Source organism: Crotalus tigris, unplaced genomic scaffold (genome assembly GCF_016545835.1).
Source record: "Crotalus tigris isolate CLP2741 ecotype Arizona unplaced genomic scaffold, ASM1654583v1 scf7180000024276.985868, whole genome shotgun sequence".
Taxonomy (NCBI): domain Eukaryota; kingdom Metazoa; phylum Chordata; class Lepidosauria; order Squamata; family Viperidae; genus Crotalus; species Crotalus tigris.
The window spans coordinates 332,501-358,457 of NW_024100448.1; the positions used below are offsets into that span (position 1 = coordinate 332,501).

General features: G+C 37.9%; 1 protein-coding gene across 9 annotated transcripts in view; it reads right to left on the minus strand.

Annotated features, from left to right (window-relative positions):
* Nucleotides 1–25,957, minus strand: part of NTRK2 (neurotrophic receptor tyrosine kinase 2) — a 193,283-nt gene that overhangs the window by 32,581 nt on the left and 134,745 nt on the right. For all 9 annotated transcript variants that reach the window (XM_039323504.1, XM_039323508.1, XM_039323506.1 and 6 more), the window contains 2 exons: nt 10,823–10,953; nt 5,063–5,235 (listed from right to left, as the gene is read on the minus strand). In XM_039323504.1, coding sequence (XP_039179438.1) covers nt 5,063–5,235; nt 10,823–10,953 — 304 coding nt within the window. The remainder of the gene's footprint in view (nt 1–5,062; nt 5,236–10,822; nt 10,954–25,957) is intronic.

The following is a 25,957-nucleotide window of genomic DNA, read 5'->3' on the forward strand; positions in this document are numbered from 1 at the left end:
GGTGAAAATGGGGTCGTGCTAGCAAGTGTCATGTGGGTGCTAGCACCGCCCAGTTAGCATCACACATGCTCATGACCCTGTTTGTGTGTGTACGCACGTGCATAAAACGCTTCCCTCTCCCTTTTCCCTCTGGTCTGCCAACCAAGAAAGGTTGGAGACCTCTGTATTAGATAACTCCTGAAGCATTCATTAGCTAAGGCTTAGGAATATGGACAGCTAGAAACCAATAGAACAACTGTTAGATCTTCACTAAAATCTTTATTAGATGACATTCCTTATATATCTCACCTTATCCCACCTTACGCTTTAGTGAAATTGTATAAAGTTTTCTTAATTCTATTGTTCAGGGTTCCTTGGCATTTTGGCCAGGACCCCTTTTCTTCAAGAGCATCAATAAAAGGAAACAAAACCTGCACCTTGTGTCTGGTGTTCTTCATCAGCTTTGGCACCAGGCTCAGATCCGAATTGGGGACAACAATCGCTTGCAAATCACACTGTTTATAGAACATATTAGCCCAATACAAATAAATCATACTATGACTACTAATACAGCTATACCAATGCTCAGCAGCAATTCTTTGGGTTATTAAAACAAAACTGCTTCACCTAATTAGGAACACCTAGTCTTGAACATGGACTTTATATATACAATGATGATGATACATCTATCATTTCACTTTGCCGTTTCTTTATGGAGGCATTCTTCTTTCAGAACAAGACTAGACAGTTTTATTTGTTTGTTTCTCCTTATTTGAAATATTTTATCTTTTCTCAGGGGAATGCTGTACTTGCATTAATAAACAAAAGGTGTTCATTTTAATAAAGAATGCATTTCGGCATTTGATGCAATAGCATTGATTCAAACTTCTAATTCTATAATAAATGTACTAGTCTTTAAGACTTTTAATGTGTGTAAGTAGGCAAAGCCATTTTTAATGTGAGTCTGGATTTTCCCAGAAGCAAAATTCAGAGTACTTGGTTTGAAAGATTTTTGTTTATGAAATGAAGTACAATGTGTTGGTATATGCACTATAAAAGTGGTACATAGTCTATTCTTTACTCAATTTAAATTAGGATATATTTATATCATAAACATATTGTTTATTTATACAAATAATCAATATTTTTCAGATGTTTTTTGCTATAGAAAATAAAAGCTTTGTAGAAGAGAATTACAGATTATGGCTAGTAGAAAATGCTTTATTGACAGATTTAAATATGTCAATCATGAAACCTGAGTTATAATACTGTTTTCAGGTAATGATACATACTATTCACATATTTGAATCACGGTTAATGAATATATGAATAGATATTTTATTTTGACATAACCTAACTACCATTCATTTTTAATCACAGGTATATGTCTAATTTTTATCATAATGCTTTTCAGAATGCTGTTAGTAGAAAGCAAGATAAAACAGTTCAGAGAACATAAGATATAGACAACACAGAAGACCAGATTCCTCCAGAGAATCACAATGGGAAGTGATACCTGGCCCCAAATGTAGATTAGAAATATGCAATATTTGTATAGAAAAATACATGTTCTTAAAATAATTGAAGACGTCTATTACTCTGACATAGACAGAGATTAAGCTGTGAAAAAGAAACCAGTGATTAAGTGATTAGCCTTAGCACAACTGGGCATAAAACCAGCCGAAGGGAGGCAACCCTAGACTTAATCCTAAAGTATGACTGTGATCTTGTGTAAAATGGTAACTACTGCAGAATCTATAGGGACACTGACTATAATATTATTATATTTAGTATGCACTCAGTTGAGGAACTGCCTGTGGGGTCCAACACATTTGAGTACAGAAGGAGATATTTATCAGAATGAAGGGATGGATGAAAAACAGAGGGCCAAAGAGAAATTATTTAAAGCCTTATTAACTGAAGCTCAACTAGGTACATTAACCATGTAAAAAAGATCACCAACCCATGAGGCCAGCATGGCTTTGGAATAGTGTCCAGGTAACTGTAAGAGATAATGAATGAAAAGTCTGTCATAATTTAAGGTAAAGGTTCTCTGCCCGGTCATGTCAATCTCTAGGGTACGGTTCTCATCTTCATTTCTTAGCCAAGGGAGCCAGCATTGTCTGAAGACACTTCCATGTTCTTGTGGCCAACATGATTATACACTGAGGTGCACAGAACACTGTTACCTTCCCACAAAAATGGTACCTATTTATCTACTTGCATTTGCATGGTTTCAAACTTCTGGGCTTGCAGGAGCTGGGACAAGTAACGGGTGGTCACCCGTCATGCACTCGAATCTTGAACCCAGGTTGTCAGCTCTCTAGCAGACAAGTTCAGCATCTTTAACCGCTGAGCCATTGTGCCCCCTCCCATCATAATTAGGAGTACAAAAAGGAGAATAAACTTTGCTAGATAATGCAGGGGAGGGGGGCAGAACATGTATATGGAAAAAAACAAAAAGAGAATAGTAAAAACTCCTTTATATATATATATTAGAAGCAGAAAAGACATTCAAAGCAACTGAGGCACTGGATGACAAAAAAGTCAAAATGTCTGTCATTCTTAGATGTTTTTTTAAAGTTACTCATCAAAGGGCCTTTAGTAAACCTAGCATCCATGGGATAAGAAGCCAGGTCTCTTTATAAATTGGTAACAGGTTAGAAAGAACAGAAAGGAGAGAGTGGAAATAAAGCAGCAATTATCTCAGTGGAGGGAAGTACGAAGTAGAAGCTCTCAAAGACCTTTATTGGGAATCTATTCAGCTTATTCAGAAATTGCCCAAGTATGGGGATGATAATAAAATTTTTGGGCTGATAAACAACAAAAATAACACTAAAGAACACTGGAATTATGTCTTTAAATTGGATCAATGATCAACCAAATCACAAATGTAGTCCAATTTAAGTAGCTATGAGGTAACACATATACAAGCCTTCCTCATATAGAATTTGATGTGGTCTGAGCATTGTAACTAACTGACAAAGATGTTGGGGTCATAGAACAACACTAAAATAAGTGGTGTGGCAACTGTGAAAACTGCAGCAAAAGATCATTGGGAAAGGGACTAAAAATAAAATAAAAACATGCTAGCATTGTAATCCCCATTTATGGGACAGAGCTTGATAAAAAAGACAATTGAGTGAGAACATGACTAAGGCATATAAAATCATGCATGCACAGGCTGGAGAAAGTAGGTGGGAGGGTTTTTTTTCTTTGGCTCTTAAACATTAAGACCAAGGCCATGCAATAAAGCTTATTGGATGATTTAAAACAGACAATAGGAAGCATTTCTCCATATAAAGCATAATTAGCCTGTGGAATTCATTACTACGTGGCATAGGGACATCTGGAAGGCCACTATGAGAAACAAAATGCTGGACTAAAGGATGGGTTTTTGGCCTGATCCAGCAGGACTATTCTTATGCAGGAATGCGTACCAATCAAATTATTCCATTTGGACCACAACTCAGCAATTTGGAAAATAGACCAGTTTCATCTTAGACCCGTTGGAAAGCTATCCGGATTGACTGCAGGGCCAAATGCAAATTAAAGAGTTGGAAATATGAATCTTTGCACACTCACTGACTTTCACGGAGAATTGACACATGACTATAATAGTTTACTTTTTTTTTTTTACAGATCTATTTTTTTACAGGTCTATTGAATGCGTATGTATGGCAGAATATTACAAGAGCGAGAAGTCTACCAAGTTTCAGAAAGGAACTTGGACAAAATTAGATGAAACGTGAGAGCATAGTTGCCCCTTTTAAGTGGATCAGAGCTGCCAAATTCAAGATGAATAGCTTCAGGGATTTTTCTTTAAGGCCAAACTTTGAAATGTGTTGTGCATTTTCAGGAGAGTGGGATTCTGAAAAAGAAATGCATTTTCCAATGTGAACAACTGTCAGATTTGAGTTTTGAGACTATGCCTCTCATATCTCACAGATTGTTTGATATACCTGGGATGGAGAATTAGCAAAAACTACTAAGTGTTAGTAAGAAAACAAGGAAGCTCTCCTTTCAGATGAACTTCATGCTGCACCCAACCTTGCAACTTATTTAGCAGCAATATGAGCATTGTTTGCCATTGTCTTCTTCAACATATATTTTTCAGTATCTAGTTGCTCTATATCCCCAATATTCCTTGGAGCTATACCTTCTCATTGTCAGTCACAACACTTCTGAGCTTCTGCGCCCAAATAAGGCCAACCAGATACCGCTAGTTCTATTATACAGGTAGTCCTCAACTTACAACAGTTCATTTAGTGACCATTCGAAATTACAATGGCACCGAAAAAAGTGATATATGACTATTTTTCACACTTAGGACCATTGCATGACCACTGCATGGTCATAAGTGGTCACATAATTTACATTCACATTCAGATGCTTGACAATTAACTCACATTTATGATGGTTACAATGTCCTGGAGTCATGTGATCCCTTTTTGCAACCTTCTGACAAGCAAAGTCAATGGAGAAACCAGATTCACTTAACAACCGTGTTGCTAATTTAAGAATTGCAGTGATTCACTTAACAAATGTGGTGAGAAAAGTCGTAAAATGGGGCAAAAATCACTTAACAAATTTCTCACTTAACAACAGAAATTTTGGGCTCAATTGTAGTCACAGGTTGAGGACTACCTATATATTTCAATGTCTCATGACTGGAGAACCTTAGTAAAATGATGTACTGTTTTTATTTTAATTGCAAAAAACCAAGCTGAAAGCATTGTGGTTCCTTCATTTTTTCCACACCTTGGTTTTCCCCCTCTTATATCAGAGATATATCCCTTCAAATACTGGTGAACTGCAACTCTGAGAATACCAGCTGTCCTTGTTAGCTGTAGCTTCTGGGAACTACAACAGTATCTAGAGAGCCAAAGTTTCCTAGCCCTGCATATAAAATGCTTGGAGGAAAAAATATAGATATTAACAGGAACACTGCATGCACGTTTTTGACTCTCCAAATCTCTAAATTAATAGTGAAACGTCAGGGGAGTTCAAGGGAATTCAGATCTGAACGTAGAATGTGGAAAAATAATAAATAAAAACGTACCACAAACATTTCTTAATTTACCTGAGGAATTTATTGAGATCTCCATGTTTCATGTATTCAAAGACCATGATAAGAGGATCTCCCTCCACACACACTCCATAAAACTTGACAATATGTTCATGCTGTAGATTAGTCAGTAGTTCTGCTTCTCGATGGAAGTCTTTGCGGGCATTGTCACTGGCATCTTTCAGAGTCTACAAAGAAAGAATCAAAAGCTGAAAGAAAGGTACTTATCTCCAGATGCTTAACAACTTCTGTAACTTGTTAGTCTTGGGGGGCAAATCATGAAATTGGAAGGAGTTAGCTTAAAAAGTTAAGGTGCTTTGGTGTAACTATATCATAGTTACTGATACTACTGGTAGCTTCTTCACCGGAGACAAATTCCTTGTGTGTCTTATCACACTTCGCCAATGAAATATTCTATTCTGTTCTGTTCTTGGGATTCTCAACTCTGAACTCAGTGACTCTAATATCCACATTTCTGATCCAACTTTTTTTTCCAACCCAATTTTGGAACATTGGGAAGCAATTATGTCAATGCTTGGCACTCTGTCCCTTCATCTGTCTGTCCATCATCAAGGCAACTATCTCAAACCTGTATAGATAATCCTTGACTTATCTCATTTAGTGACCATTCAAAGTTACAACAGCACTGAAAAAAGTGATTTATGACTGTTTTTCACAGTTATGACTTTTGTGGCATTCCCAGGATCATGAGATCGAAATTCAGATGCTTGGCAACTAGTTCATATTTATGACCAGTGTTGTGTCCCAAGTCATGTGATGAACTTTTGCGACCTTCTGACAAGCAAAGTCAGTGGGAAAGCCAGATTCATTTAACAACCAGGATACTAATTTATCAACGGCAGTGATTCACTTAACAATTGCGGCAAGAAAGGTTGTAAAATCAGGCAAAAATCACTTAACTAATGTCTCACTTTACAACGGAAATTTTGGGCTCAAATATGTTTGTAAGTGGAAGACTACCTTTACTGAATGAGGTCATATTTGTTATTGAAGCCAGCCCAGAAGACTGAGCTAAAAAAACCCCAAAATCCTTCATTTTTGTCTTGGGTTACATCTCCCCACATTACTGTTGTTCCTGATGAACTCAAAATAATATTGTGATATTTTTTGGAAATACTGCAGTAAAATGTCAAGGAGCTTTTGCTGAACTTTGTAATACCATAAAGATGGAGATACATTTCTGAGGAACTAATGTCATAACCGTATCTACATACAGGCAAAATGGTATTTATGCAGAAAGACAGCACTAGCAGCCTGAATATACCCGCCCTTATCTCTCCCAGGAGTGTTACAGCGATAACCGTAAAACTTCATTTGGTAGAACATGTTGCATCTATAGTGCTATTAAGCCCTTGCTATGGAACCCCTAAGGAGCCCAATGAGCTTTTGCTTTTGATCTATAAGAAGCTGCTGAGTTCTATGATGGAACGGTTGCTGTGGTAACAATACACTGCCTTGTGAAACAGCCAAATGAACAAGTTCTCTTAATCCAGATAGGTTCCTTTTGTCTGAGAATTACTCTTGTGGGAACATTTTTATGACATCCTCTAATGTTGGGGTCCTCAGTGCAGTTCTCATAAGACTAGAAACTTGCTTAATATTTTTTTTTTCCTCCTTGCCCTCTCCATGCCTCTGAGACCTCAGCACTTTCCAGATGTCTTTCACAGGGTTAACTTTCAGTGGCCATCCCTTCCTGCTATCTCCATGAATTTATTAGAAACTCTGAGGACAGCTTCCATGTACATGTTCTAAATACAGACAACAGTAGAGTTGTCATAAAGCTTTTCCTCAGATGAATGTTTACTTTTCTTGAAATAAAATAGGTAGATTTCTTTGTCGGGATCACTGCTATATCTGGAAGAACATTTTATTTTCCTCATCCATTTTCAACAGTTTATTTATTTATTTGTTTGTTTCACAACTATATAATTTTTATAAATAACTCAAGGTGGTGGAAATACTTAATACTGCTTTCTCCTCCTTTTCTCTACTACAACTCTGTGAGGTGGGTTGAGCTGAGAGAGAGTGACTGGCCCAAGGTTACCTAGCTGGCTTTCATGACTAAGGCAGGACTTGCTCATAGTCTGCTCTCTACCATGGTCCCTTAACCACTAGACCAGTGGTTCTCAACCTTTTTAATGCCGCAACCCCAACCGGTCATAAGTCGAGGATTACTCAACCGGTTGTAAGTCGAGGACTACTCAACTGGTACAGCACCGTTTGCAGAATGGGACTTTGGGCGGGCTCAGCAGGGCAGAGACAGCCTGGACAATTCCTATTGGCTTTTGAAAGCCAATAGAATTAGACTCTATTCAAGAGAGTCTATTCTATTGGCTTTCAAAAGCCAATAGAATAAAAGGGAGTAGCACAGCTAAGGAAAAGGGGGGGAAAATGGCGGACTGCGTTGTTTGGTGATCCCCGTGAAATGGTCATTCGACCCCAAAGGTTGAGAACCACTGCACTAGACCAAACTGGCACTCCTTAGAAAAGATAGTAAATATCTTTACTACCTTCTTAAAATGTTTCTCAATCAACTTACCTAAAATAATCCTGAACTGTAAATGTTCATTTATCTGTTGGTCAATCTGCAGGATAACTCCCTAAACACTGAACAGAACTGGACCAAATTCTATAAGTGGCAGAAGCCAGGAAAAGGAAGAATGAATTCAAAATTGGAGTAAAATCTGTTTAGGAGAAAACTATATTTTGGGCAATTTTCCCCACATTACTATAGTTCCTTATGAGTTCAAAATAACATTGTAAGGTTTTTGGAAATATTATGATAAAATAGAAAGGCTCAGAGCTTATCCTAAGCTTTGCAATATTGCAAAATAAGAGATAATCGTATAGAAATAACCAAGTTATAGTTGTAGATGTGTTCCAGATAAAATTGCTTTTATATACTGAAAATGATCCCTAGTATTGTGAATACTTATCCTTATCTCTCCTAGCACCATAAAAAAGATAAACATAATTTTTCATTTGAAGACATACAATTACCTTGATTTAATTTTAAATAACAAAATCCTAATGTTAGTGACTTGAATGTTTTCAAAATGAAAACATGAAAACCCTTCAGAAATCAGGCAAAGTAGAGAGCAATGTGTATTAATGACTAGAATTAGAGAAGAAATTAGTCAGTTCTAGACTTTGATACAATTTGAATTAATTTGTGCCCCCACAATTGATAATGGACAAATTAGAATGCCAACACAGTTATCTTTTATCTTTTGCAGTATAGTACTTTGACCAATAAAAGTATCTAAAAATAGCATAGAAAGTGGCATATGAAAATACCTATATTAGGGGAAATTGCTTGCAAAGAAATGCACATATTAAGAGCAAAAATGCATAAAAATGCATACTGCAAACAGATGCCAAATCAGGATAGAAAATTTGGTGGCTATAAAAAAAATACTAATTTTATATCAAACAAAATAGTCAATTTTGTCCATCTTTACAGAAGTCTGTAATTTAGCCTGTTGCCAGTGTGGCTTCTTAGAATAAGATTTCTGCACTTCTGGATAAAAGTAATGTAACACAAGTCAACTTTCAAACAAGATAGAAAAAGGCTATTTCCACTCAGCTCACCCTCTCATCCCAATGGTTTTAGAGGACTTACAGAAAGCCAGCATGCCATTTAAATCTCACTTAAATCTTGCACAGGAGCTGACTGGAAAGTAGAAGCCTACACATCAAACTCTCTACAAACAAACTGAAAGTAAAAATAAACCCATTGCCCCCCTCTTTCTTCTTCTCCTTCTCTATAGAGATTCTCAGTCATCCAGTCATGGTTATCCCAAAGGTGCTATTTAAAAGGCAACTAGGCTTTCTTGATATTTTCCTTGAAAATGTTTCACTTCTCATTCAAGAAGCTTCTTTATTTCAGAACTGAAGAAGCTTCTTGGATGAATCAAGAAAATCCAGTTACCTTTTGAACAGCACCTTCTCCTTTCAAAAAGGCTAGCTGTGTTTTTCTTTTCTATGTGTGAACATGTATAAATTTATTTACCCTGTTTCTATATAAGATCTCGGAAAACCTACTCTTTTCAAATTATTTATGGTTACAAGATCAGAATATCTGCTGAATTTTTTCGCTTTCCCCTTTTCTTGCCAAACCCTTCATTTTCAGCTTTAGACTTCCCACAAGGCACAACAGTAGCTATTTCTTCACATGCATACAGTACACAATGCTGTTCTGGGTTATTCAGCAACCAGTGAAGAGCCATGTCAAAGATCCAATGAATGAAAACAAAATGTGACAATACTTGAACGTTAACAAAGATATGGGGCAACTTGTTCTGTTGCTCCTCAATCTACATTTTTTCTGACATGGACATATTGATCACAAAGTACTCCATCTCAACTGGAGAAAATAGAAACCATTTTGCAAAGCTGGTGGTCAGTGCAACTCAGCTCTGCACCTGTTTTGGAATTTGCCTCACCAATCTCCAGAATGTGTCCTTATTATTGTTGTGTTTCTGGATTTCTTCTTGCATGAATTGTGCTTGTCCATTTCATCTCTTAATCACAGAGACAACCACGGAGTTTGAAAAACAAAGTAAACCCAAATGAAAGCTAATGCTTAGCTTTGAAGTCAAATCCCCAGATCTGTCAAAAAGTGACTTATCTTGTGTATATTTGTTAAATGTATGAAAGGAGTTGAAGAAGAGAATAAGGTATGGGGCTGTACAATGCTCGTATTCTTCTGACAGAGAAAACCAGGGGTAGGCAATTATGGCCCCTTTACAACCTATAGACTTCAACTCCCAGAAATCCTGAGCCAGCATGATTGGCTCCAGAATTCTGGGAATTGAAATCCACAGATTATAAAAGAGACATTGTTGCCTATCCCATTTGTTTAACAATTGTTCAAAGTTACAAAGGTGCTGAAAAAAGTGACTTACGACAGGTTCTCATATTTATGATTATCGCAACATTCTCCCTGTCACATGATCAAAATTTGGGCACTTGGGAACCAGCATATATTTATGATGATTGCTACATCACATGATCATCCTTCCCAAGGGGTTTCCAACAAGCAATGTGGTTGCTTAATGACCACATGATTCACTTAAGGACTCAGCAAAAAAGGTTGTAAAAGTGAGTGCAATTCACTTAAAAATTGCATCACTAAGTGACAGAAGTCATGGTCCCTATTGTGGTCCTGAGTCAAGGACTATCTGTAGATGCAATGCAATGGGATTCATTGCAAAGCTCATCAAAATTTGCCACAGGGGTCCAGAACATTTTCTGTTTAAGGCTTCACCTTTCCCCTGTAGGGTGTTCTGGAGGGGCCATAATCTCCCACTGAGTAGGGCCAGGATAAAAACTTCAACCAGATTGCATTTCTTTGTATGCATCATTAACATTGCATTGAATTTATTCAACACAGGTAGCAAGATGCCTCTTTATATATCTAATAGTTTTTTGCTTCATTGCAATAAACATTACAGTTACTAGCAGTTCTTAGTGAAACTTGTGGGGCACCAGTATCCAAAATGGTGCAGTTATGTATAACTCTGGGACTTTGGATTATAGGTCTCTGCCTTAAAACAACAGCAATTAATATAACTTTGTAAATACATAGACAAAGGAGTAAGTATTTCTGTTGAAACCCAAATGCCTTTGTGGATCAATTTAAGCAATAACGGGAGGCTAAAGAAAATAATATTCTCAGAAAGAAATAGTTTATTCTGGAGAAACAGAACTGACTGGTGCCTAACAAAAGTCTATAGGATTTTTTTATTTTACCTTCACAGCAACCAAGATCTTATCCTGTTCAGGATATAGGTTATAACATTCAGCCAAGAAGACTTTGCCAAAGGCTCCTTCTCCCAGCTCCCTCTTAAGGACAATATTGTGGCGCTTGATATGCTGGACAACTGCAAGGTAAAAAAGTGAGGATCAGTCATTAGTTTCTAGTTAGATTGTCAATAGCAGAAGCTTTGTTGTTAATTGCGAAGTCGTGTCCGACCCATTGCGACCCCATGGACAACATTAGCAGAAGCTTACAGCATGTTAAATGAAGCTTGCTATCTGGGTTTGCCAAGTCCTGTTGAAATGGGTCATAGAAAGTGAGATGTCTAGGTTTTGCCCCTTCTCATGATTAAAAAAAAGGTGAAAATGAATAGTCTTCTATTGAGTTGTTTAAAGGAAAAGCCTTAACCACTCTACATATCATTAAAGACAATTAATAACTCTAAGAGTATTCACCTTTTGTTAAAAGGAAACAAGATGGTTGTAATATAGAGCAGCCAAAAGATTGTGAAATACATAGCATTACTTTGAGAAGATGTTAGATGGAACCCAAGGTGGTAAAATACAAAACAAAAATCACATAAAATAAATAAATATATTCATTTTAATATTTCATTTATATATTTATTTTCAGTATGTATATAGCTGCCCAACTCAAACAATGTGATTCTGGATGAAGTGCAGCAAAAATAAACATTAATTAAAAAAGCAATCACCCATTCCTCATTAAAAAGCAGTCCGATATATAAAATGGTGAATATAATTTAATATTGAATATAATATAATTTCAAATAACCAGAAAGAGACTCCAGTCAAGTGAATCCCGCATGGCTGGAGAAAATGTCAAGTACCTGCTCCCAAGCTTAAAACCTTAACTTGTACTTTCATTTAGACAATATGAAACATGTAAAATGAAAAGAAAAGGAAAGAAGGTGTGAAAAAAAGATTGGAAAGTGAGGAGAAAATGATAAGTTTAAAGAATGTCAAAGTTCAGAATTATTCCAGCACTGGATGAGACCTCCTAGCTGGGCTTCATGCTTCAAAATAGGCTGTGTTCAAATAATTTGCAGTATGGCTGTTGTATTATTATTATCCTTCTTATTATCTTCTTTACTTCCCCCCCTTATTGGGATGATGATGATAATTCTGTTCCTTTGCATGTACACCAAGAGCCTCTGCACTGAAGACAAATTTTTTGTGTTTCTAATCATATTTGGCCAAATAAAGTATTCATTCAATCAATCTATCAAACAATCAATTTCTTACACTGCCTGGTTATCTTTTTATTAATATTACTGCACCATATGACCTTATAATCTTTTCAGGTAATTTGCTTTATTTCCTTTTTCATCTTTATGCTCATATATACCACTATGACAACTTCAAGTAACAAATACTTAGGAATATTTGTGTCAGTATTTAATGGAACAATGCCAGCGCTATCCAGATTGAGTCTTTCTGAACTCCTTGGGTGGTAATGGAAGGAGATTTCACAGACCTTGCAGAGATCCTATACATGTGATACAACCTGGGCCTTGCTGGTTTAGGAAAACTGTCACAGAAAAAGTTAATTCCTACCTGTCAAGGACTGCATGCATTGTATGTTGTTTTTTACTCAGATTTTAATTTGTGTTTCTTCAAAATCTAATCAAAATGGTCAAGAACCATAAAAATAACAAATATCATAGCATCATTCACTAACATACATCCCTCCACTTTAAAACAAACCTCTCCAACTATTCAAAGAATGCCAAAGCAATAGTTAATAAAAATAAATTTAACTGGGAAACCCAAACTTACAATGCAGGAAAGAAAGTGATCAAATAAACAGAAAATCGTAAAACTATTTTATACATGATATACTTGTATAGTATCTATAGAAATATGTAGTATAGATCAGCTGCTGTAATCTTCACCGAAAGCTTTCAAAAGATCAATATACATTGATCTGAACCCCAACTGGATTTCTTCCAGTTAATACAAAATGTGGTGATGACCACCAACTCAGGTGATTTACAACAAGAATTAGATAAATTAATCAAGGACAAAAAAGCCAGTGGCAGGTAATCCTAATGGTTATGACACTTCCAGAATCAAAGGAACCATGTTTCTGAATAGTGGTCCCTGGAAAACAAAAGCCCCATATTCTTCTTCTGGTCCTATTCTGGGCCCTGTAGAGGATGAGGAATGTGAGTAGATTGATCTTTAGTCCAACCAGCACTATTCAACTTGCATGAATTGCATTAAAAGTTGTTTTCTTGTCAATGAAGAAGACAACTGTGGTGCTGAAATAACTCCTAAAAGATATCTGGAATAACTTTACAGAAAGGTATTCATTTTTGATAGAATCAAGATTGTTAATCATCTGGGGACTTCTCTGATCCTGTGGACTTCAGGAAATAAATTAAAAGGAGGAAAACAAAGCACATTTGTCTCATGTCACAATCATTTTTTAGTTCCTTTAACAACTGTTTCTCTTTATTAACTGGGGGGGGGGAGGGATCGGGATTTCATATAAGGGTGAAGACAAAGTATGCCCTCTTTTAATTGAATCCAGCTTTCTCTGTGGCTCGGATCTCTTGCTCTTCTTAAACTGCCTTTTACTCTGTCTGTTTCATTCAATAAGTGGGATAAAGAAGGCATCTCATTCTATCAAATAAGATTTACAGTTGTGGTCAGAGTAAAAAAAGGGGAGAGATAGAGATAAGAAAGAAGATGGGCCAATATTTCTAAAGGAGTTTGTTCAATAGATTGCTAAAGGAACTTACTGCTAATAGACTTAAACTTTGGTTTCACTGGTGTTTTCCTTGAAGTCTCCTTTTTGAAAATAGATAAGATTTAGGACAAGAGTCTTCAAACATGGTCCTTTTATGACTTGTGGACTTCATGCTCCTTGGTTTTTTTGTTGTTATTGTTTTTTGTTGTTGTTTTGCTGTACCTTCGAGTCATTGTTGTCTCCTGGCTACTGCTGCGTGCCATTAATTCTATATAACAACTCTGTCTGTTTCATAGTTTCATAATGAGAAGAGTCTATAGTTGTGCAAAGGATACTGCAATAATAAGATAAGGAAAGCTAGCTTATTTGTTTATCCATAATTATAACATGATCTTTGTAAAAATGGTTGCAAAATCCAACATCCCACATTTAAATTAAATAAGGAAGCCTAATCACAGAGCAAACTAAACCTCCAGTTGTAAATTCGGGTTTTCCAATTTAATTGAGACTAAGCTTTGCTGAACGAATTGTTTCCTATGAAGACCTGAGCCAATCTTATATGCTGATTTAGCTGGCTTTCTTTTCTATAGCATTCAGTACCTTCCAGATGTATTGGGACTTAATTCCCTGAAAGTTGTAGTCCCTAAACATCTAGACCACACTAGATGGGAGAAGACTGATAAACTTTAACTGTTAGTTGCACCACAATATCTAGGCAAACATCTTTCTCCTTCAGATCCTTTCACTGGAGGACCTTGACACCGGACCTTCTACACATGCTCTAAGATAGTAGGTGTTGTGAATTGAAGGAACAGCAGGCTGTAAGTGCAAGACACTGACTTTTCTGCTAAGGGCCAAGGAAAAACCATCTAGCAGAAACACAGAAGTGCTGGATTTATTATAAAGGAAGGCTAATAGTTTGCTCCTGGGATGCAGTGACTGGGAATCTACCGGAAGCTCAACAGATAGGATATTTCCTAACATGATGTTAAGTCTAATGGCAACCAGATCACATCCTAATTTTTCTGTACTAGCTGCCCTTCTTAGTCTCTCTTTCCAAACGCCTCTCTCTTTCTGAGTTGATAATTACAACATTTCATGCCAAGCAGCTGTCACTGAGGAACAGGAGCTGCCCAAATACTTCCGCTGCACAATGCATGCAGGCTTATTGGCTAATTTAGTACACTATAATGAACTCTCCCACTGGCTTCCTTCCATCCATAGCATGGGACAAAGTGGAACATAGACTACAAGCTTGGACATTTTGTTCTGATGCATCTGAAAGGAGAGGAAACAATTGGGAGAATCTGTACTCACAATTGTCCCTTACGCCCAGCAAACTCTTGCTTAAATAGTGAGCATCCGGAAAACATCCCGGAGTGGCTGTGATTGTCAGAAGGGTAACGGATCTAGCCTTCTGACAGATGCAAGGTGCCGCTGAATAAGTATGCACATGGCCAAAGGGCAATTCACACACACACACACCCATAGGGGGAGGGGGAGGGGAAGGGAGGAAGGGAGAGGGAGAGGGAGAGGGAGGGAGGGAGGGAGGGAGAGAGAGGGAGAGAGAGAGAGACTGGTTGACTGGAATGGCTGTTTCAGCTTTATTCCAATTTTCACTTGCTTAGTCTAATGAATTTGACCTTCAAATAGCAGGCATCCATCTTTTGGAACTTTTAACTTTACTCTAACTTTTGTCTAATTGCATGGTTTAAAATCCTGTTTCTGTCCAAGAAGCTTAGTGTATAAATTCCCCCCTCCCTTTTTTTATACCAACAAAGAGACAGGAATGAGCCCATGATTACTCTACAACCTTTTTGTTCATGCAGACATTTGAGTGTGGTCTTCCTCAGCCAAAATCCAACATTCTAATCATTTCTCTGTACTGGATGTCATAGTGCCAGCATAGTGCCAGCAAGAAACAACAATTAAGAAAATCAAGAACCTGCACAACACCTATAATAGTTGAGGGAAAGCCATACACACATATATAATGTGGATGAGTCGGGGGATCAATCAGCACAAATTCATCCTATACAGGGAATCTTGATAGGGGGAGAAGCGTTGATTCAGCCTAGCATCTCTAATTATTACTCTAATTAGTCTCCCTTCTACAGTCCTTGTGGGAATCTATAGGCCTTCTACAGTCTGTTTTACAGATTGAGAATTTGAAACTTAAGGCCAATTGCTCTGTTAAGAAGACCAAAATGACATTCTGATTAATTAGGAATCCTTAATTTTGCAGTTTTAGCTAAAAGAGGTGTACAAATATTATACACAAATCATGTTTTCCTCACTCTTTACTCACTATGTCATTTGAATCTCCTATTAACTGAAGGTTTAAAATGTCATCTTCAGATATACAATGTATGTGACTTTCCCCTCTATTTCTCAACAATATGAAGCTATTACTTATTTTTTTAAAACCTTCTGTAGTCAGGGTTTATTAAACATGTTCCACATACTGCACAAAAACCCTCTGATGTTCATACCATTAAGCCTGTGTGAAATGCTATCACATTGCTTCCAAACACATGCCTTGATTCTATTGCTGGAATGGTCTGCTTAAAAAAAGTGCTTCAACTCAAAAAATAAAGTGCTCCTCCTCAATGTTGCCAATATCTCACTTCTGTCAGACACACTGTTTTATCTGGAATATTTTCTATGCAGACACATATAGATGAAGAAAACAGGGGAAGGCCGTGGGAGAACTACTTGGCCAAAAACAATTGAAGACCTGGCTGTTATCCCAGACCTTGGGGACATGTGATTGTGTGCACCCTTCTAGCAGATAAGATAACCTTTAAGATAAGATAACTTTTATTGTCATCTTCCTGTATACACAACGACACACATTAAAATGAAATTTCGATTCACCGCTCTCAAAAACCCACCAACAATGTTACCATTCTAAGGATAATAATGATAATAATAATAGCAGCATCCAAAAATGCCGAATTATACAAAAATGGTAACAACACACACAGAGAGACACACACAGGTAAAGATAGAGATTGAGATAGATATTAAGCACAATCCATTTTGAAAACATAGCAGAAAAGAGTCTTGAGAGTTCACAAGGTTCACTATATGGCACAAAGCCTCTTCCAAGAAAGTAACAATGAAAACTGGTCATGGAGAGGATGTGTAGAGTCCTTGATAATAGTGTGGACCCTGGTCAATCAGTACTTATATACCATGTCCTGGCACCAAACATTTCATAGGACAGCTCTGAGGAAGCCCCTTGAGCAAAATGAAGCACCCATCCAGTGCCTGGCCTAAGTTTACAGGGTACCACTTGAATCATAGTAAAAATGAAATGAGCAGAACTCAGTGTCAGGAAAGGAAGATTTATATATGTGGAGTATATGATAACTTAGAACATACAATAATATGATTGGAAGAGACCCTTGCTCATGCAGGAGACCTTATACCAGTGGTGGTGAACCTATGGCACGTGTGCCAGAGGCGGCACTCGGAGCCCTCTCTGTGGGCACACGTGCCATTGCCCCAGCCTTGCCCCCCCCCCTGCGACCCCCTCACCAGCAGCCCCCCTGGAGGAGAGTCGCCCCCGAGCGTGGCCCACACAGAGCAGCATAGCCAAGGACATGGCAACCAGGCAGCGTGGACAAGACTCTACCGTCATGCCGCATAGCGCACAGTTGATTCTGCGGGGTACAGGCAGAGGGCGTGGCCGCCATGGTGCTGCTGGGCTGCCTGATTGATCTGTGGCGGGCCCTGGAGGCGATAAGTGGCCCTATGGGCAGGCAGGGTGGGGATGGAGCGGGGCCAGGGCCAGTTTTTGGGCACTCAGTCTCTAAAAGGTTTGCCATCACTGCCCTATACCATTCTAGACAAATGATTGCCCAGTCTCTTCTTGAAAACCTCCAGTGATGGAGCATTCACAACTTCTGGAGGCAAGCTGCTCCACTAATTAATTGTTCTCACTGTCACAAAATTTCTCTTTAGTTCTAGGTTGCAGCTTCCTTTAATGATCTTCCACCTGTTACTTTTTGTCCTGCCCTTAAGGTGCTTTGGAGAATAGGTCCACCCCTCACCCAAATAAAAAAATCCTTCTCCAAGGCACATCACTTGCTTCAGTCCAAAAGCACAAGAAATGAAAAGTTAAGAGTCCAAGGATTTCCAATAGCTGATCAGTAGGCCAGTGCTTCTCAACCTTAACATCTTTAAGAAGTGAGAACTTTGTATGTTGTTAGCTGTTATAAAGAAGATTGGAAGTCACTTCTTTAAGTATTGTTTTTTGGTTTTATTTGACTTTTGCTTTGCTTTATAGTTTTTTTTAAGCCTTTTTCTTTAGCCTTATTTCTTTTTTCCCCCTATATTGTTTTGTGTTTATCTGTTAACTTTGTAAAAAAAAAAAAAAAACTAGCTATATATAAAGATTTATGGATTCCAACTCCCAAAACTTTGAGGGACTCTGAGAGTTGAAGTCTACACATCTTAAAATTATCAAGGTTGAGAAACAATGCACTAGGCACAAGGTATAGACAATGTTTTTGGTGCTACATTACTAAATTTTAAACCTAAGGTAAATTTTATGCAAAAGCTCTTAGGAGTCCTCTGACAATAGGCATGCATCTAATTCAGCTCAGAATGCAAATGTATTTGGAAGCCACAGTGATTCCCAAGGAGGTCATTGTTCTCACACACATTTCATAAGCATTGGTGCCTCTTGGTTACATCCAGTAACACCATTGCTCCTCTGAGATGTTCTGAGTAATTTGGCTCAAATACGAGTTCTGCAAATCTAATGGCTACAGGCTAATATCTCCATGTTTGCTCTGCTGGCCCAATGCATTCACTGGCTCCCAATCATTCCAATGGATGTGTTTCCTAGAAGGGTTATGACACTAATGGCTAATTAGAAGTCAATGGCTCCTAATATAAATCAGCTGATCGATCCAGAACTCAACACATTATACACAAAAACATTATGGCAACATGGCTAATCTAACAAGGGCAGAAAAAGAGTGATCTCCTTCCATATATCTCAGATATCATCAAAATGAGTTGAATCTTTTCTTGGAAATAACAGATCCTACCAGAGATACACTGGGATAATCAAATTCTTTTGTATCAATAACTTTATTAGCCTCAAGGGAGAATTCTAATGTCAAAGAGTTTTTTCTAATTTCCCCCTTTTTAAAATTCTGCTCATTTAATAGTATTGCAACACCTTATGGAAACAATTTCCATAATTTAACAATGTATCTTATGAAGTATTTGTTTTACTTTTATTCTTATTTTTTGCACATTCTGATTGTATGAGTTGAAGTTCTAGAATTATAATGGAAGAAGAAAAAGTTCAGATATAGTTTAAGATGTAACCTAACTCTTGGAGCCACAAATCCAAGCAATCTGAAGACTTGTAGGCCTAGAAAATTAGAAATGATTTTGTAGTTAGAAGGAATAATAAACATTGGTACAGCTGCATGAAACATTTGAGGGCTACATAACTAAGCAATACATTTAACGATGACAATTTTTAATAAAACATATTTTTTAAAAAAAATGTTTAAGAATTATAGATTGTATGGCATATGCTTAACAATATTTACTTAAATACTGACAAGTTGATATATTGAAAATGTTATGCTTTTGCATCTGTGAATTTATTCTGAGGGCTAGAAGATGCATTACTTCACCTTTATTTTTATTTTGGAACAGGGGTGTCAAACTGCCGGCCCGCGGGCCAGATGCATCATAGCGAAAATGTGCCCACCCCAATGCCGGCAATGGCAAAAAAGCCGCGATACGTTGCAACACATCAAATGAGATGTGTTTGAGAGTTTGACACCCCTGTTTTAGAAGAATAAAGTACATTGACAGGCTTTTCTTAATCTGCAGATAGGCTGATCACCAAATTTCTGATAAAAATGATAACTTATTATCACTTTATTTCTGAAAAGGCTCCATGTCAGTATCAAGGACATACAGATAGTCCTTCTCTACTATGAACACAACTGGGGCCAGAATTTGCATTAAGTGAGTCGTGCCTCAATTTACACCCTATTTTGCCAGGCATGTTATGAGAATCACTGCACTTAAGTGAATAATGTGGTTGTTAAGCAATTCCAGCTTTGCTCCATTGACTTTGCTTGCCAGAAGCTGGCTGGGTCAGGGGTAGGCAACCTTGGCTCTTTTATGACTCGTGGACTTCAACTCCCAGTATTCCTGAGCCAGCATGGCTGCCTCAGGAATTCTGGGAGTTGAAGTCCAAGAGTCATAAAAGAACCAAGGTTGCCTACCCCTGGGCTAAGTGATATTACTCCAGGACACTGCAAGCATTTTAAATACATGACAGTTGCCAAGTGCCCGATTTTGATCACATGACTATGAGGATGCTATGATGGTTGGAAGTCACTTTTTTCAGTACTGTTGTAACTTTGAACGGTCATAAAGCCATGGTTATAAGTCAAGAACTACCTGTACAGTAGTCAGGGAAATGATTCTCAGCAAGTGATACAAGATCAGTCCAGATCAATAGCATCCTCTGGAGGAAAAGCCATGCAGATACAAACACAGATGCTTTCCCTTCAGAATACACGTCAGTAAGGCAATGAATGGTTCTGATTTATGAAGCCTTCCTTCAGAATGGTAATAAACTGAGTTTTAAAAAACGATTAGCTTGAAAATGTTTATTCATTTAGCTAACCTTTAAATTGTCCTTTGCAATCAATACATTTTACTAAGGTACCTCTGATTATAGTTAAGTTTCTCCCAACCTTAAGTGTTTAAAGAGGAACTGAACAATTAATTATTGATTATTGATCCCAAGATGATAGGATTTTCATTAAATTTGGTTGAGTGAACAAGCATCATAGGTATTACACATATTAAAAGCAATGATCTATAATGTACTGCAACTACATCCCAGAACTCCCTAAGCAATCTGATCTTCATTGACTCAGAATTAAATTGCATTTTATGCAGATGAACTGGATACAACCAGTCCCATTGTCACATAAAATGATGGAAATAGAATAAAGATACATGACTTGAAAGCTGTGTGGAACACACCAGCTGACAAAGATGTCTGGGCTTCACGAGACCCTCACCTGACATGATCTCCCCATCACAAGACCCATTGACCACACGACGCCCTTATAAACAGAGGGACAACGACATCCTCTAAACTCCGCTGAAAATGTAACCTAGCCTAGTGACAAAATGTTCGCAAAGCAACCCACAGGTTTGGAGAACGAATCTCCACTCTCATCCTATACCCAAGCTACAGATATTTGCCACCATTGCAAGCTTCAGGAACTGTTTATGGATATGCATCTATAAACTGGTTTCTTATACTCATTGATTAAGCATACTCAGATTCTGGAATAGTACCTTTAGAGGGAATCCCACCTCACACATACCATGTCTCCACCAAACTCCTTTACTGTTAAAGGAGATCCAGGTCAGATAGGATGGCAAGTTTTCTGAAATCACATATGACTAATCAAAGAACTGCAGTTAGGCAGATAACCACTTCTTCTTCATCATGGTCTCTTTGATACACAGACATAACTGAGTGTAATGGGCTGTTAGTGAGTAACATGTTTCTTACCTGGAATTTTGTCTGGGCATCAGACAAAATGACAGAAAAGAGGATGTCTCTTCCAAAGGTTGCATCTATGTGGAGGTGGGAGGTTCAGTATATAGAGTTGTACAGTGATGAAAGGCTGAACCCATTTGGCAACTTGGGACAGCTTCTGCGGGGTAGTAACTGGAAGAAAGCTGCTGATGCTGCCATCACACTTATAAAATAAAGGCAGATCAGAAGGAGGCACAGATGTCTGGATAGTTCATAACAAAATTATCAGAGAGAAAAACGTACCCTCTAGATGCATCCTAGAAGCAAAGTAAAAAAAAAAAAAGCTGGTCACGTGAAACAGTGCTGCATACTAGAGGTAAAAGAAATAAGAAGTTGAAAGACATCCAAGGGATGAAATAATGTTTTCAATATTGTTGGGCAGTTGGGAAAAAGATAGGCAATCTAATATTTTGATTCAAGTAGAAAACTGCAACTGGCTTTGGAAATAAAGAAATATCTGTGCAAGAAATGACGTTCAATGAAAAAAGAGACTGAGAGAATCCCTCATAAATCATTCAGTTCTCCAACACAGCAAACAAATATATGGCTACCAAAAACTCGACTTTCCCTGAGAAGAACTAAATCAGGGTGTAGCAATGGGAATCAAAATATTTCAATCTTAACATGATGAAAACAAGAGCTTCCAAGCTTGAAATGTCAGGAATGCTGGATGATAGAAATGCACAAGGCCTTCATGAAATGCTTTATCAGCAATTTAGAAAAAAGAAAAGTAATTCCTGACAAAGGAAACAAGAAAATACCACAAGATATTACTTTATAGAAAAGACAACAAATCTTGTTGTTTCAGGTGCAGCAGAAAAGCCAACATAAGATGGATCTGATATGGGATGGGATTAAATTGTTGTTTCCAGGTGAATTCTTCAAATTATTTCTCTTCAGCCGCATAGGAAACCCTTGTGAAATATAATTCTTTCTGCTTGCTCCCAAAAGGGTTTGGGAACCAAATCTTCAAAGCTGTAAGGCAAAGGAAATTGAGATCTGCAAAGAAAACTTCCTCTTGATGGATAGAAAATTTATTGGATCAGCTCACAAGGCAGAGATATTCCCAGCAGGTGAAAAAGAGGAGATAATTGTATATTCAATGTTGACAGAGATTCTGATTTTGGACACTTGGGCATTGCTTACTTATCAATCCGAAGAACAAGCTCCTCACCTGTTCACACAAAGGTCATGGGCTATGGAACTGAAAAAGTTTCTGCTTTAGTAGGTTGGGAGTTGAACATAAAATAGAATTGGAAGTGACCTTTGTCTTCTAGTCCAACAGACAAATGGATGTCCAATCTCTTTTTGAAGGCCTTCAGTGATGGAGCATCCACAAATTCTGAAGGTAAGTTATTCCATTAGGAAATTTCTTCTTAGTTCCAAGTTGCTTCTCTCCTTGGTTAGTTTCCAACCATTGCTTCTTATTTGTATAAAATAACATCTGAAATCAGTGTAGTCTAATTGTTGAGATTTCGACAGCCTAATTTCCCCCCTCCTTTTCCCCCCCAATAAATAAGCTTTGGTTTTATTCGGCAGTCAAAAGTACAAAAGATAGACACTTCCAATATTGACTGTGTCCACTCTGTGGAGAATGGTTGCCAAAACCACAAAAGTGTTATTAAAATGCAGTTGAAAAAATATTTTGTCAATCTTCATCAATTGACAGCAATCCAAGGAAATATGAAACAGAGATCCATTTTAAGAGAAAATAAAAACATCATTCAAGACCCTAGAGATTTATCCTGCCCTACTGGGGAAAAAAGTGAGAATTTTCCTGTTGCCCCATGATGCAAATAAATCAGTTGTCCCAGTTGGATTTCAAGAGGTACATTTCTGATGGAATATTTTGTTGAGACCATTTACAGTTTTGCAATATAATCTGGACAGTTTGACCATACAGACAGTCTTGAAAAGCTAAAGTTGCCCTCCACACTTTCAATCTTTTACACATTTGATGCAGATGACACAGAGGTGTGCTCCCCACTGTAGTGAAAACATGCATCATGAAGAAAGGCATAAAGGGAACATCTCCAGAAAGATTGTCTGAGAACAGCCACCAGTGGAGGGATTCCTACATGTAGAGTGGAATGGAGAAGAGGAGATGTCACATCCAAGTTCAGAAAAGTGAAGTGGATAGACCATACCTGGAGGGGGCACATTCAGATAAATGAAACAGACATTTGAAGGGGCAGTTGCCCTAGGGCCCAGCAGTTGTAGGATGGTGTCAACCTGTTAAAGAGGAAATATTGTGTGGAAACATCCAAAGTAGACATTGGCAACAAACAGAGGAAAATTTCTCCTCTGTTAGTATCTACACTTGCCTATCTGAATGGAGTAATCTTTGAGAAAGAGAGGTGTTCTCATAATTAATCCATGGGTTGAGAGATTCTAGGAGCAGAAGTCCTTGAGCTATGTAACAGGATAGCGTTTTGAGAATATATGACTAGGAACCAGATATTTAAATAAGGGAACAAAATGATGCTTTGGAGACATAGAAACAAATTACACTTGTCATATATTTACACAAAAGACTTGGGGCCCTTGGTAACCCATAAGGCAAAATGTTACCAATGGTAAGTAGGTTAATCTGTTGTGAAACAAAGGAAGGGGTAATCATACTAGATACATTGATGCTTGCATTCTCCAAATTATTGGTGCAAAACATATCCCTTTCGGTCTTGAAATGACAGTTTCTCATAAACAGTTAATGTAGTGAGGATCCAACACTAGTGTGAATCTATGCTGATATAGCTTTGAAGATATTTTTGAAGATGCAGGAAGGCTTGATGTGGATCTAGCCCAGAACTCACTGTGATAACCCTGTAAAACAATCAGTAGAACCTGAAGATTTAAGGCAGTTCATTTACCTCAGGGGTCTTCAAACTTGGCCCTTTTATGACTTGTGGACTTCAACTCCCAGAATTCCTCAGCCAGCGTGGCTGGCTGAGGAATTCTGGGAGTTGAAGTCCACAAGTCATAAAAGGGCCAAGTTTGAAGACCCCTGATTTACCTTGAAAGAGAGGCTGTTCTATTATGAGAGCCCCAAGCCATAGGACAGTTTGCTATTCCATTTGAAATAGTCTATAGTTGTCATGAATAAGGCCATGGACAGAAGCAGAGTGGAGACAACATCAAGTTGTTGCAGTTCCCCTTTGCATTCTGTTTTATGAAATTCTAAACACTATTTAGAGTGGTGTCAGTCTTACTGCTTGAGTAATCTATCCTCACTGAAGGGAAGTTCCTCAGGTCTAGCGTTAGCTTTCAGCAAAGTGGAGCCAGCTGTGGTAATGCATAGTGATGGAAGATGCTATCATTTTGCTGAGTCAGCGGTATGACAAAGTGTATTTAATTCCTACTTGGCTGCTTTTGTTTGAGGGGAAAACACAAATGGATCCTTTACTTCTGCTTCTCTGGTAAATGAGATAGATATGCTTTCCTACCAAAAATATTTATTTTGTCATCTCGTTGATAATATGGCGGGAAAGAGCTCCTGAAGCGTATAACCTCCCTCCAAGTCTATCCAATTTTCTGCCCTCCTTTGTTTATTGATGTAAACAACACTGCTGACAGTGGATACCTAATTATTATAGTAGAGACAGCACCGAGATAGGACACAAATACTGGAATATGAAAATAGCAGTCCTTTTTTACTTCATAAAAGTATGCAGTGTGGTGAGAAGTCAATGGCAGTGAGGTTGATTCAACTCAGGAGTGTCTGGTTGTCCTCAGCAAGAATGGAAGCACTGGAAAGAGGACTTGTCTTTTGGCAGCTTTCTACTTTTGGCAGCACAACACCAAGAAGACTATCCTCATACCCATTTTTCCCCTGTATGTACAGTGCCTTCTTCAGAAAAGCTGGGTATTTGGTCTCTTTCTCAGCATCAGCTGATTAGCATTCTCTCTTTCTGGTCGAGAAATTAAATAACGTTCTTTCCAGTAATCTTGTGGACACGGTTCAAAGAATTAAAAAAGTGATACTTGAAACAATCAGTTTGTAAAACTAGAAAAGGTGGCCTGAACTTTCTAAGACATCATAAGCTATTATCATATTACAGAAAACTTTGTTTTCTGACACTTTCTTTTCTGGCCTTTTTAAATTAAAAGCTGGATCACTGGCATAAGATGATCCTGGCATGATCCTGAAATTTGGTTGTGTGAAGTGAGGAATCAGCATATCATAGCTTGCACTCCACTGGGCTTATCAGCAATGACAAGGACCCCAAATCACTGTATTTTCTGCTTTGAAACAACAGCATGAGGATTCACAATCTGCTTAGTGCAATATCCAGAAAGCAATCATCTGCTGATAAGAATTAACATCAGAGGGAAATGAAAATTCTGTAGCTCTACTGACCTTCTTACTTCCTGAGTGGGCTTGCTGGAGGCACTTGCTGCATTGAGGTTCCTCAGCTGTGAGTCCAGGTGGATTTAAATATGCATGAAGATGTCGCTACCTCTGGAACAGAAGCATTTTGTGGACCTCTCTGAGGTAATAACTGGCTCTACCTATATCCTATGCATACATTTCATCTGCTTTTCGCTATTATGTTGGAGAACATTTTAAAGGTAGAGGTCACCTTTTCATTCATTATGTTGAAAATATTACTTGACATTCGGTGAGGCACCATATTTTTGCAGAGGCAGGAGGACTATTGAGGAAACCCATTGCCATAATACATTCCAATCTGGATTCAGGCCTTAGTACAGAACTGAAAACCTCTTGGTCTCTCTTGGAACTAAAAAAGGGCATGTGTCCCTCTTGAATTTTTCAGAACTTTTCAATATCATTAATTCATACTAT